The sequence below is a fragment of the Mauremys reevesii genome, linkage group 1 (genome assembly GCF_016161935.1).
Source record: "Mauremys reevesii isolate NIE-2019 linkage group 1, ASM1616193v1, whole genome shotgun sequence".
NCBI lineage: Eukaryota > Metazoa > Chordata > Testudines > Geoemydidae > Mauremys > Mauremys reevesii.
The window spans coordinates 82,578,287-82,591,845 of NC_052623.1; the positions used below are offsets into that span (position 1 = coordinate 82,578,287).

At 43.8% G+C, this 13,559-nt stretch overlaps 1 protein-coding gene across 1 annotated transcript in view; it reads right to left on the reverse strand.

Annotated features, from left to right (window-relative positions):
- Window positions 1-2,969: 2,969 nt before the first annotated feature.
- The window catches only part of KLF12 (Kruppel like factor 12), a 386,124-nt gene continuing 375,534 nt past the window's right edge, over window positions 2,970-13,559 (reverse strand). The window contains exon 8 of the mRNA XM_039481408.1: window positions 2,970-3,440. Coding sequence (XP_039337342.1) covers window positions 3,307-3,440 — 134 coding nt within the window. The 3' untranslated portion in view covers window positions 2,970-3,306. The remainder of the gene's footprint in view (window positions 3,441-13,559) is intronic.

The window sequence follows — 13,559 nt, forward strand, 5'->3', positions numbered from 1 at the left end:
CTCTGCTGTTAGTATAGGGAAGGAGAGTTGGGCTATTAGAGGGTCACTCTGGGTAACTTAATACCAATTCGAGAGGACTTGGGCAATGGAGGATGCTTAAAACTACTTCACCCTCATTGCAGATGATGGGTGGGGCCATGGAATGCTGCCTTTGGATGATCTTGCCACCAGTGGGGGAGGATTCATAGATTTTAAGGACAGAAGGGACCATTTTTGTCTGATCTCCTGTATAACACAGGCCAAAGAATTCCACGCAAAACAGAGTCACAGAAAAACAAAGAGACTTGCCCAAAGTTGAACAGTCGATTAGTCGCCCAGCCAAGACTAGGTCACAGGTCTTTCGAGTTCTAGTGCACTAGACTATGTAGTTGTTACAGCTGATAAAATGTATCTGTTTATGTCTTGTGTTGGGCTAAACATTAATTCTGGTTCCTAACTTTAAGCACCCAAGTGTGAAAATATTAGTCAATGTTGATTAATTTAGGGATATTTAGATATGAGATTCTGGTATGGTTCCATTGCTGTTTATGAAAATTGATCCACATTCCAGTGGCCTAGTGCTCATGGGCCAGCTGAGAAGTCTGTGTGGAGACAGGAAAAAATCCATCTCCATCTTTCAAGGATTCATTATTTATACACAAAAAAAGAAATTTTTGTAAGTTAAGGAAATACCATTCACCGTGTCATGTCTCAAGTTACTTTTGCCTCAAGATGTAAGAAAATAAATATTCCTTAAAAAGTAAATGATACAACACACCCTTATGGCCATCCTGAAAAACATGCTGATAGATGGAACTTTAATCAGTCTACTCGAAGACCAACCCATAGTAACTACAATGATTGCAATTCCAGCTATGAGCGTTTTTTCTTTAGGACATTCTCCACTGTTTTCATATCTATTTGCTTAACAGACACATCTCTCATTTCACTTCCTGGAACATATCTGATAGATTGATGTACACTTTCATAGCGAGAAACTGTGCTTTTCTCCTGTTGACTCAATCTCTGATGAAAAACAATATGAAGGAGCAGTGTAGCGGGCCGGTGTGGCTCCCCTCCTCCCCGGGGAGGGTTGAGCCCCGGACACAGGAAGGGGCGGGGCTACAGAGTGGTGAGCCCGCCCCTCAGAGGGTCAGGCGGCGACCCGGAAGGATAAAAGCCGGCCATTCTAGCTCAGTCTGGGCCCAGCCACCGGGAGCAGACCTGCCTGAGGGAGCTCCTGACGGGGAAACCGCTGGAGTCCAGGGCAGCTGCCCGGACTGGCCGGAGACCCCCCTCGCTCACTACTGGGAAGACCTGCCGGAGCTTCCCCGTGCCACCTACGAGGAGGAGCCACCAGGAACCTCCCCGCTACCGTGCTGTTACCCCGAGGAACCCCCGGAGCAGAATTGGCCGGACTTCCCCGAGGAACTACCAGATCTACCCCCCAGCCCGGGTTGTGAGGAACCCATGCAGTGGGACTTCCCGGGACCGGACGCCGTGGACCAGGTAGGACCCGGGGGGGATATTGGAAGTGGCCCGGGGGCAGCCGACCTCAGTCAGGCTGCTGACCAGACAATACCCATGTCAGTGTGTTGCTGTCAGGATCCCCACTGACCGTCAGCGGTAACGACCGCTGCCTAGGGCCCCGGGCTGGGACACAGTGGAGTGGGAGGGCCTGTGTCCCCCCTGCCACCCCATTCACGGGTGGCAGTTATCCCCCTCACCTTATGGCTCAGCCCTGCTCCAAGAGGCCTGAGCTCCCTTGTACTGTTTACTGCTCAGCCCTGCTACCAAAGGCCTGAGCTTCCCTGTACTGTTTCCTGCTCCGCCTTGCAGCCAACGGCCGGGGCCCCAATAGACTCTGACTCTGTTGTCTAGCCTTAAAGGGACAGGGCAGAGCCCATGTGAGACCAGCGGGCCAGTGTGGCTCCCCTCCTCCTCTTGGAGGGTTGAGCCCCGGACGCACCCCGTTGCAAGCAGCTATGCCACATGACACCAGTGAAGGATATGGCCCAAATTGAAGACCATTTTAAAGATGATTGTTTGCTGTTGCTTTCAAGAAGGGAGGGAGGAGACTGACAACATGTACCGAAAACCACCCATGACAAGGTTTTTGCCCCATCAGGCATTGGGAGCTTAACCCAGAATTCCAATGGGCAGTGAAAGCAATATTCCTATTGATATTACTGCTTCCTGTGTGCTCCGCAATATCTGTGAGAATAAGGGGGAAGACATTTATGGTGGGGTGGGAGGTTGTGGCAGATCGCCTGGTGAGCAATTTTGAACAGCCAGACACTAGGGCAATTAGAAGAGCACACCGAGGCGCGCTACGCATCAGAGAGGCTTTGAAAAACAGTTTCATGACTGACCAGGCTACAGTGTGACAGTTGTGTGTGTTTGTCCTTGATGCAAAGCCACCCCCTTTGGCAGGGCCGGCTCCAGACCCAGTGCGCCAAGCGCGTGCGTGGGGCGGCATTTTAACCAGAGGGCGGCAGGCAGGTCCAGCGGACCTTCCGCAGTCATGTCTGCGGGAGGTCCAATGGAGCCGCGGGACGACCGGACCTCCCGCAGGCATGACTGCGGCGGGTGCGCTGGTCCCGCGGCTCGTGTGGACCTCCCGCAGGCGTGCCTGCGGAAGCTCCACCGTAGGCGCGGGACCAGCGGCATGTCTGCGGGAGGTCCCGCGGAGGCGCGGGACCGGCGCCCGGCAGCACGAGCGGCGCAGCGCGCCGCCCTGCTTGGGGCGGCAGAATTCATAGAGCTGCCCCTGCCCTTTGGTGAATGTACTTCCTTGTAAGCCAATCCCTTTCCCCTCTTCGACCACAGCTGGCACAGGATATAAAGTCCCCATTGTTCTAAATCCATTCATTCTTTATTTATTTAAAAAAACCTTGAGATCACTGACAATGCTGACTAATAAAAGGAAGCTTGGGTGTACAAAGGGTTTGATAATGAGGTGGGGTGGGGGAGGAGGGAAGGACAAGGCCACATTGCTTATTGTAGCCACACTACAAATCAAAGCTGTTTGAATGACAGCCTTCTGCTGCTTGGTCTATCCCCTGGAATTGAGTGGCAGGGTGCCCGGAGCCTCCCCCCGCGTTCTTGGGCCTCTGGGTGAGGAGGATATGGAACTTGTCGAGGAGGGCAGGCGGTTACACAATAGCTGCAGCAGGGTTCTGTAGTTTAGTTGCCTTTCCTGCAGCTCCACCAGATGCCTCATCAGGTCCGTTTGCTCCCCCATTAGCCTCAGCATCTCCTCCTGCATGTTCTGATCACGTTCACTGTATGCTTTCCTGGCCTCTGCCACCGAATGCCTCCATGAAGTCAGCTGTGCCCTATCAATGCAGGAGGACTGCATGAGCTCTGAAAACATGTCATCACGAGTGCATTTTTTTGCCTTCTAATCTGCAATAACCTCAGGGACGGAGTTGATGTGGGGAGCATAGAAGCATATGCAGCTGCAGAGGGGGAAAAAGGGAGAGTAGACTTTTAAGAAGATAAGTTTCTGAGAACAAAAGGGAGACTCTTTCACAGTGAATCAAGCAATTCACAGCAGACAGCACATGTGTTTTAGGTACAAGATCTCATTTTGCCTTTTATATTGAGCGCCTGCCAGGATGGTGACACATCACACATGGCTGGACAACAGAATTTGGTTTGCAGGCAGCCATGGTAAGCCAAAATAGCAAGCAATGTCGGTTGTGTTTGCCATTTAAAAGGAGGGGCTGCAGTTTTGGGGTGGATGTGCAGCACACACACCTCTCCACCCCTCAGTGTGGCTATTCTCCGGGTTGATCCCTTTTAGCCAAGCGCAAACAGCCCAGCATGCACGGGCTCTAACTTGTTGGGGATCACCAAACAGAGGGGATTATTGTGCCCTTACAAAACGTCCCCTATTTCAACCGGGTGACCATGAATGATATCGCTCTCCTGAGGCTGACACAGAAAGATAGGGACCGAATGTTGCATGAATGCGACCAAAACCCAGGACCATTCGCTGCCATGCTTTGTGCTGCAATAATTCCAGACTGCTTGCTACTGGCTTGGCATGGTAAAGTGTCCTACCATGGAGGACAAAATAAGGCAGCCCTCCCCAGAAATCTTCTGCAAAGGCTTTCTGAGTACCTCCAGGAGAGCTTTATGGAGTTGTTCCTGGAGGATTTCCACACCATCCCCAGACACGTAAACAGACTTTTCCATTAGCTGAACTGGCCACGAATACATCCTAATTATTCAGGGCAAATCAAACATTAAACACAATTGTTTTTAACCCCTGTAGTGTCGTTACAAATGTGCACTCACCAGAGGTGCCTTCTCCACCATCAGAGTCCGGGAACAATAGGCTCTGGGAAGGTATTGGCTCCAGGGTGAGGAAAAGGTCCTGGTTGCTGGGGAGAACGGATTCTCCGCTTGCCTGCTGTGCATTCTCCTCCTCATCATCCACAAAATCCTCATCCGTGATGCCTGAGGCTGCCACTTTGCATGAAGATGAACTCATCTGCAAATTTGACACCATCAGCTCAGGATTAAACAAAGACTATGAATGGCTAGCCAACTACAAAAGCAGTTTCTCCTCCCTTGGTGTTTACACCTCAACTGCTAGAAGAGGGACTCATCCTCCCTGATTGAACTAATCTCGTTATCTCCAGCCTGATTCTTGCTTGCATATATATACCTGCCTCTGGAAATTTCCACTACATGCATCCGACGAAGTGGGTATTAACCCACGAAAGCTCATGCTCCAATACGTCTGTTAGTCTATAAGGTGCCACAGGACTCTTTGCTGCTTTTGCATAAGAGTGTCGATCCAAAAACATGCCCAGAAGAGTAGAGGAAATTAGATTGCACCTGAGAGCTAAAGAAGCTTTAGCAATTCAAGAACGGCTCTATAAATCCGGGGTCGGCAACCTCTGGCACGCAGCTCACCAGGGTAAGCACCCTGGCGGACTGGGCCAGTTTGTTTACCTGCTGCATCGGCAGGTTCAGCCGATCGCGGCTCCCGCTGGCCGTGGTTTGCTGCCACGGGAAGTGGCGCGGGCCGAGGGATATGCTGGCCGCAGCTTCCTGCTGCCCCCATTGGCCTGGAGTGGCAAACCACAGCCAGTGGGAGCCGTGATCGGCTGAACCTGTGGACGTAGCAGGTAAACAAACTGGTCCGGCCTGTGAGGGTGCTTACCCTGGTGAGCTGCGTGCCAGAGGTTGCCAACCCCTGGTATAAATCAAGGCAGATGCAAGGATTCCACAGGGAACTATTGTAGGATTTATGAGAATAAAGTGATAGGATTAATGACTGATTTAATGCAAATGAGGACATGAACAGGTGTATTTATAACAAATTTAAGATGTCTGATAGAAGGATGAAAGCTAGAAAAAAAATACAATAGTTCCCTGGACTGGTAATGAAGATAGATTTGAAAAGCAATCCAATGTTCTGGGACATCCTCTTAGCTGTTGAGATGACTAAAGATGTGTGTTTATGCTAGAATAGAAGCCATAAGCAAACAATGTTATACAGTGTGTGGACAAGAATGCAGACTACTCCATCTATATCTGAGACAGATAGTTCCTGTGTGCAGTGTAGCTGTAGCTGTGTTGGTCCCAAGATACAGTATTTCAGGTCTTCTTCTTCGAAAGCTTGCTTCACTCACCAACAGAAATTGGTTCACTAAAAGATATTTCCTTAACCACTTTGTCTGACAGATAATCCCCATCCTTCCTGGCAGTAACCAGGCTACATCAAAACCAGGTACTATAATCTACAGCATATTGCAGCTGCATGAACAACTTTTGACGTAGATTAAAGGTCAAATGCACAGTCTTGCATTGCCAGCAGACATGGGCTAGATGACCGAGTAGATCTCTCCTGTCTTTAACATTTGTGATAATTATAATAGTTAATATTAATAAAGTTACATAAATGCAGCAAACTTGGTGTGGTCCAGTGGGAAAAAAAAAAGACAAATTCTGAGTTAGATCCTTTACCCTTTTTAAGTGCACTTCATGTTACTCCAGCAGCTGTGGAGTCCCCCTGGAGCACAAAGGATTTTCTCAAGGCTGCTGCTTCTGTTTGTTTTTGATCCAGTTGTAGTCAAGATCTACTGAGTGTCCAACCACTGGCCTCATCCTCTGCCAAAGACATATGAAACTAATTAAATAGTGAGGCTGACTTTCTACCTGCAAATGTAAAGACAAATTACCTGGGGCTTCAAAACAAGTGATTCTATCTAATTAGTCAATCATGGGTTTTTTAAAGTCATCTCATGCCTCCATATCTAAGGGCTAAATTACTATTAAAACAATGCTTTTAAAAATGATAAAGATTGGTCATTAGCAAGGTATTTAAGCACCTGCCTAACTTTAGGCCATTACATGGAAGTCACATGCTTAAGTACCTTGCTTGATTGGGGCCTTATTACTCATAAAAGAGAGGCTCAGAGTGAGTAAGATTGGGGAGTATAGCAGCTCCTTAGACACAAGGAAAAATTAGGGTGACTATCAAGAAAATATGTTTATGGAAAGAGAAATCAGGATCCCCAGAGACCCCCATTACACAAGAAACTTTAACATACCACAAAAGGAAAAATCCCTTTTTGACATGTGGGTAGACAAAATGGCCGAATAGATCTTTTTCATCTCTAATGTTACTAATTCTGTGCCCTCCTTAGCAAGCGGTATTTCTAGGAATGGCATTGCAGCTCTACTACTGTAATGACATTTCCAGATGCATTCTCTTCTGGAGGGGTACTTTTCAGGAATGACATCTGAGAACATGACAGCACCCACCATGGAGGCAAAAGCAGGCATATCAAATGACCCCGATCTGCTAGTCAACAGCTAAGCAGTTGCCCTAGGGTTCACAGGTGTCCAAATATTTACAGGATTAAGTGCATCTATTGTCTGAAACCATCAGAGCACTGCAATAGGAGTGATTAGATATGCAGATCACACTTGCACATTTTAAATAAAGGTTCCTAACTAATTGTTTTGACTGGGCAGAACCTTGTTATGACCGGGATCACCCTTTGCTTCCTGAAGTGAGTGCACTCTGATTACAGGCCTGAGTAAATACTAACCAAGCTCTTCTATGGTTCTTTTCATCTGTAGATCTCAAAGAGCTTTACAAAGGAGTGTAAGTATCATTATCCACAGCAGGGAACGTGACTTGCCCAAGGTGATCAGCAGGCCTGTGGTAGAGGTGGGAATACAATCCAGTTCTCCCAAATCCCAGTGCAGTGGGCTATGCATTAGGTACTAAATCCACAAAGGTACTTTGGTGTTGAATCACCTAATCCCTGGGAATCCTGCCATCTAGTGGAATTTTCAGCCCAGAGGAGAGATTAATAAAACTGGGCCTTTTCAGTTTGGAAAAGAGATGACTAAGGGGAGGGTCTATGATAGAGGTCTATAAAATCATGTGGAGAAAGTAAACAAGGAAGTGTTATTTACTCCTTCTCATACACAAGAACTAGGGGTCACCAAATGAAATGAATAGGCAACAGGTTTAAAACAAACAAAAGGAAGTATTTTTTCACACAACACACAGTCAACCTGTGGAACTCTTTGCCAGAAGATATTGTGAATGCCAAGACTATAACAGGGTTAAAAAAAGAACTAGATAACTTCATAGAGCATAAGTCCAGCAATGGCTATTAGCCAGGATGTGCAGGGATGGTGTCCCTAGCCTCTGTTTGCCAGAAACTGGGAATGGGTGACAGCGGATGGATCACTTGAGCCATACCTGTTCTGCTCATTCCTTTTGAAGCACCTGGCACTGGCCACTGTCAGAAGACAGGATACTGGGCTAGACTGACCTTTGGTCTGACCCAGTATGGCCATTCTTATGAGTTAGGCACTAGCTGTGGAGTGTTTCTGAGTGAGTCTCATTGGTGCCTAACTGCTGGATTTAGGAACCTAAGTACCTGTGTGAATCTAGTCCTAGGTCACATATACTTCAATATGATTCTAGTTTATGGTATGGAATATCGAAAGCAGCTGACTATAGGCTGCTACTTGAGATTTTAGGAGGGATTTTAATGAAGTAGTGCAGCAAACAGATGCTATGGTGAAGTCATCCATATAAATCCGGAGGGAGAGAAAGAGTTAGAGAAAGAACAAACAGGTTTAGGCATTCCAAATGCAAGGGGAATGGAAGGAGAAAGAGGAGAGAAGGAAAAAGAGGAGCTGAAAGTCACAGGCCTGGATGGGAGGCAGAATAGTTATGTTACCTATCTATCCATCCACCACCATAGTACCTGAGCACTCTGATACAGACTTAAGGTAGGGAAGAGGCTTTGGGAAGAGTGAGGGCAAGGTCCATTTTGGCCATGTGGAGTCTGAGATGCTGTTCTTCTATTAACCCCTTTACAGTTCCCTCTCCAGGCCAGAGCAGGTTTCTGGAGAATAGCCAGATGCTCAATTACCAATGTAAACAGGAGAGTAAATATGGCAATCTCAGCTAATCCAAAGGAAGACAAAATTTGTGATTCATCCTAATAATTACAGTGTCTTGGAAAATATTTTCAAAAGAAATATATTCAGCACTTTGGAAATAAATATACTGCATGCATTTTCATTTTTTAAGCTGCCATGGAATGCTAATGGTGACAAAATATTTGTGTTATACATCCAATACGTGACTAGAAATATTTTCTTAGTGACTTTATACAGTTTTATGGTGTTTGAGACCTTTTACGTGAAATTAAATATATGTTTAGCTCCGGTCTTCAGATCTCCTAATAAAAAGTGTTTTCTGAAATGGAAAAATCAAAACACACTAATTCTAAAAGATCATTTTGACACATAAACATTGCTGAATAAGCACATTTTGCACTCTACTGATGTTGAAACGTGAAATATAGTAAAGCACATGTAAGTTCAAAAGAATTTTGCTTACCCAGTCAAGGCTAGAAGCCCTCTGGTGAATTTAGAATTCCTTTTCACTAAACATTTGCATATAAAGGTACAATTTTACGCCAATATAATGATACTGTGATGATAAAAAAAAACGCTAAAAAGATGTTGGCTAAAAACAACAACCGCTCACTTGGTCCCTTTCCTCTTAATGTATCCCAAAGCACTTTACAAAGGTAGGACCCAATCCTACAAACACTTTCACATGGGTGTAATTTTGCTCATGTGATTATTCCCATTTAATTTAATGGGACTACTCACACAGGTAAAATTGCATACATGTGTAAGTATTGGCAGGATCAAGAACTTCTAGCAGAGACTCTACACAGGTGTAGGGGGACTGAGACATTAACTGTTAAGTAGACTAGAGATCACTTCAGCCCAGCTCCTCAAAGGCACATAAGCACCTATCTCCCATTGATTTCAATTTTTTACAGCTAAGCCCAATTTCCTGCCCACACACAATTTTTCACCTGCAACTAACTACAGGCACAATTCTGGACTCTCAGATAATTGCCAGTGCAAATATTAGCTTTTAGTCATCTAGCCAATCAGGGAGTGAGATATTTAAATACCATCATTTACACCCACAGTTATTGAACCTGCAAAATTAAAGGTACAAAATTGGAAGCCAGTCTGATGACCCTTTTTTAAAATTATCCCTTAATGACCAAAAACAGTCAGTGCTTTACTTTTTAAATTATATGCAAAACCAACACATTATCATAGATCTATTTGTTATACTATTGCTGCTTCACATTTGTGCTGTATGCTACCTGGGTTTGTTGGTGTGTTTGTTTGAGTCAGTTCTCACTGAGGTCAGAATTTTTAAGAGCAATGTATTGATTTTACAATGTAGTGGACATTTGATTTGAAGAGGTTCACATATTTTGACAAAAATAAATGCACTTTATGTTGGCGTTTTAGAAAGATTTGAAAATCTCAAGCCCTTGCACGTGTCATTAGTGTCCTTGTGTGATTATCTGGGAGCTATGGAGAATTTCCACCTCCTGATTCTTTGTGGGGGTTGCAGCCCTTCTGATTAATTTTGTGGTTCATCACTTTGGCTGGGAGTTATACTCTGAGCAGTGGAAAAAAGTGTTCAGATATCTAGTAAAGGCCTCTGACAGAAAACTAATGTGTGTATGTGGGAGGGCCAGGTGGAGGAATCCTTCTCAAATCGCCAGCTTTAATAAGTGTCTGCCAAACATACAAGGTAATTGACATGTTGAGTTTTCCATCTCGAAGGCTCAACTGGTCAGGATAGAACAGCAGCAGTCCACAGATATGGAGAAGCAATAATACACCATATAAGGCTTGAAACAGAATATATGCCTGATAATTATGAATAAGAGACAATGGGTCTTTTAGATATTGCCCATCCACTCTGGGGAGCTCTACAGTCAAAGTGTAAAATTATATAAAACACATTTTAAAAAACTAAATTCAGTGTGTGAATAGGCTGGTTTGATAGCCTGAGGTGATTTTATACCACACCAGAACATCACCTACCTCTGCATCGTACTGACTAATGTCTATGGATCACATATTACCATTTGAAATATCTGTATTCTCATACCTCAGGTAACTCCTGATTTAAGGAAAGATTATATATACAAGATGAAGGTTCTTTTATCAGCCTGTTTCCATTTTATGTCCTTTGGGCTTCTAGGAGCTCTGCTTGTGGAACAAGTGTAAGTTACTGGAAACGGGCGAACAATCTACTCAGATAAATTCATGAGGCAGAAAAGATAGAAGTATTCAACAAATATTCCTGTTCTGTATTTGGGAAGAAGCAGGATGATGTATTCATATCTTACAGTGATAATTAAATACTTTCTACCCCATCAGTCATCTGAGAGGATGTTATGTAACAACAATTAAAGTTACACATTTTTAATCTCCAGAAGTGGATAACTTACACTCAAGAGTATTAAAAGAACTGGCCGAGGAGCATTCTGCACTATTAACATGTTTTTTAATAAATCTCAGAACTCTAGTGAATTTCCAGCTAACACTGTGTCAATAGTTAAAAAGGAAAAACAGTCTGACTAGGATAACTATAGGCCAATTAGCTTGACACCGATCATGGAAAGGCTAATATTGGATACAATCAGTAAAGAATTTAAAGGCTGATAGCATAATTCAGGCAAGTCAAGAATGGTTTTATGGAAAATAGGTCTTGTCAAACAAACTTGATAATGTTTTTTGATGAGATCACAAGTTTGGTTGATACAGGTAACTGTGGTGACATAGACTTTTGTAAGGCATTTGATGTTGTATTGCACGACATTTTGATAAAAAATGAACACTATACAAGATCATTATAGCCTGTATTAAATGGATTAAAATTGGGTAACAGATACCTCTCAAAAATGATCATAAATGGGGAACTGTCATCCAGAAAGGGTTTTTCTAGTGGGGTCCCACAGGGATCTCTGCTTAGCTCAGTCCTATTCAATATCTTTATGAATGATCTAGACGAAATTAAAAAATTATTACTAGTGTAATCTACAGATGACACAAATATTGGTGGAGTCATAAATAATAATGAAGACAGGTGAGTTACACAGACAGACCTGGATCATTTGGTAAGGTGTGCTCATTTACACAACATGCATTTTAATATAGCCAAAGGTCATATATCTAGGAACAAAGAATCTAGGCTTATAAGAGTGTGTGTGTATGTTGTGGGGGTGGGGAGCGGACAGACACTGTATCCTACAAAGTAGTGACTTTGAAAAAGACTTGGTCATGGTAGATAACCAATTGAACATGAGCATCCAGTGTGATGCTGTAGCTGAGGGTAAAGTGAAAACATCAACTTGCTACAAGATAAGCTTTTTGGGGGATATTTCCAACTAGGCTGGAAAACTATCTAAATTTCTGAAGGGGACCCAAAGTGTATTCATAACCAGGGCCAGGCTTAGGGGGAGGATGATCAGGGCAGGTGCCCTCACATTAACATTTTGGGACACAAGCCCATTGCATCCATGGGTGCTAAATCCCTCCCCCTTGTTTTGCTTGCACCTTTTGTGGGGGTGGGGGTGGGAGGAGGAGGGTGTTTTCCATCCTGGGTGACAAAACTCCTAGGGCTGGCCCATGCATAACACTTAAGGCCTCCAATGAATTTGTTATATGAGTACTGATGGGTGAATCTGAAAAGGATCTATTTAGATAAGCATCTTAAAATCCTTTGGCCAGAGCCTCAGAGGGTATACACTGGTGCAGCTCCATGGACTTCAGGAGAACTTCTGTTCGAATAGCTGTGGATATGCCCCTTGATTCTTTGACTGCTTTGCTCTGGAAATTTGGCTGAAAGCATCACCAGTACAGGCTTTGTAAAAAGGGACTTCCAGTACTTCCGGGTTTCAGCAAAACAGCTTTTTACCTAGGGTCATAGAGAAAATTAGATAAATACTAAATACTAGAAGGGCCTGTACCATAATCTCTGATCTGAACACATGTAAATTTTAGTATGTTTGATCTCTGTGTCTCAATTTCACAGAACCTGCCCGTCTCTAATAATAGCTAACAATAAAAGTGTATGTAGTTTAAACAATACAGCATTTAGATGTGCCAGGAGGACAGGAAAGAAATTAAATTATGAGGAATTCATTGAATAGATTTTCTGGGCTTGTGGAATGGCTAATCAAGTTGCAAATTATATCATTCTGATTGCAAGAATGATTCAGACCTACCCAGGTGTATGAAGTGGGTGAGAAAAACTACTGCTGACATACGGGTCATGCAGTGACAAATGGAGTATTATCCTTCAGTCATGATTAGTAATGTTTAACCATTACACAGAGACTTACATCACAATCCCCTGGTGAGCCAAAATACTCAAACTGAGACAACGTATTTATAAAAGTGACATCCAGGGGAGTCCAACAGTAGTAGCTTGAATTCAGATTATTTGACCCTCCAAAAACGAAATGAAATGGCTAACTTTACAAATATATACATTTCAATAGGCTCTTACACTTGAGAAGCAGCTTTGCATTCTGGCAGTTATGTCAGATTGCTTCTGTTTTCTGCGGCTTTCCTCAAACAAGTAAGCCTTTATGGAAAAAGTCCTATAAAATGTAATAGAGAGAAATCCAAAAGTTATAAAGAAATTAATCTCTGTCTATGGAGTCTAACAGAGAATGATACTCTTTCTATGGGTTTTCTGAATCCTACAATACAATTTAATAAAAAGGATACAATTCTCTATTAAATGGTTCAAAATATACCTGTAGAAAAATGATAATTTTCTACTAAATTCTATAGGAACTTTCCAGTAAAAGAGACTGCAGAACTGGGGCCAACTTGAGCACATTGATTGGCCTCACTCTATTTCCCAGGGTAAAACTGAATAAGGGAGCTGCATGAGATAGCTTAACAGGGGAAACACAAATTCAGTAATCTGATATTTCCTGGTTAATCTAATTTACTTTCATCAGGCCTTTTCTGGAAAATGCACATTTAAATGCATAATCAGAAACCCTATATAGCACTAGAGCTGCGCAAAACTATTCTGCCTGCCAGTGAGTGGGTGTTGTCTTCCAGTGGACATGTTAAATTAAGGTCCCTTCTTCCCAATCTCATGTGGCTGATGAGCTGGAAATCAAAGATCCCATGGCCCATTTTAAGAGAACAGTGGGTAATTTCATGGTTCTAAC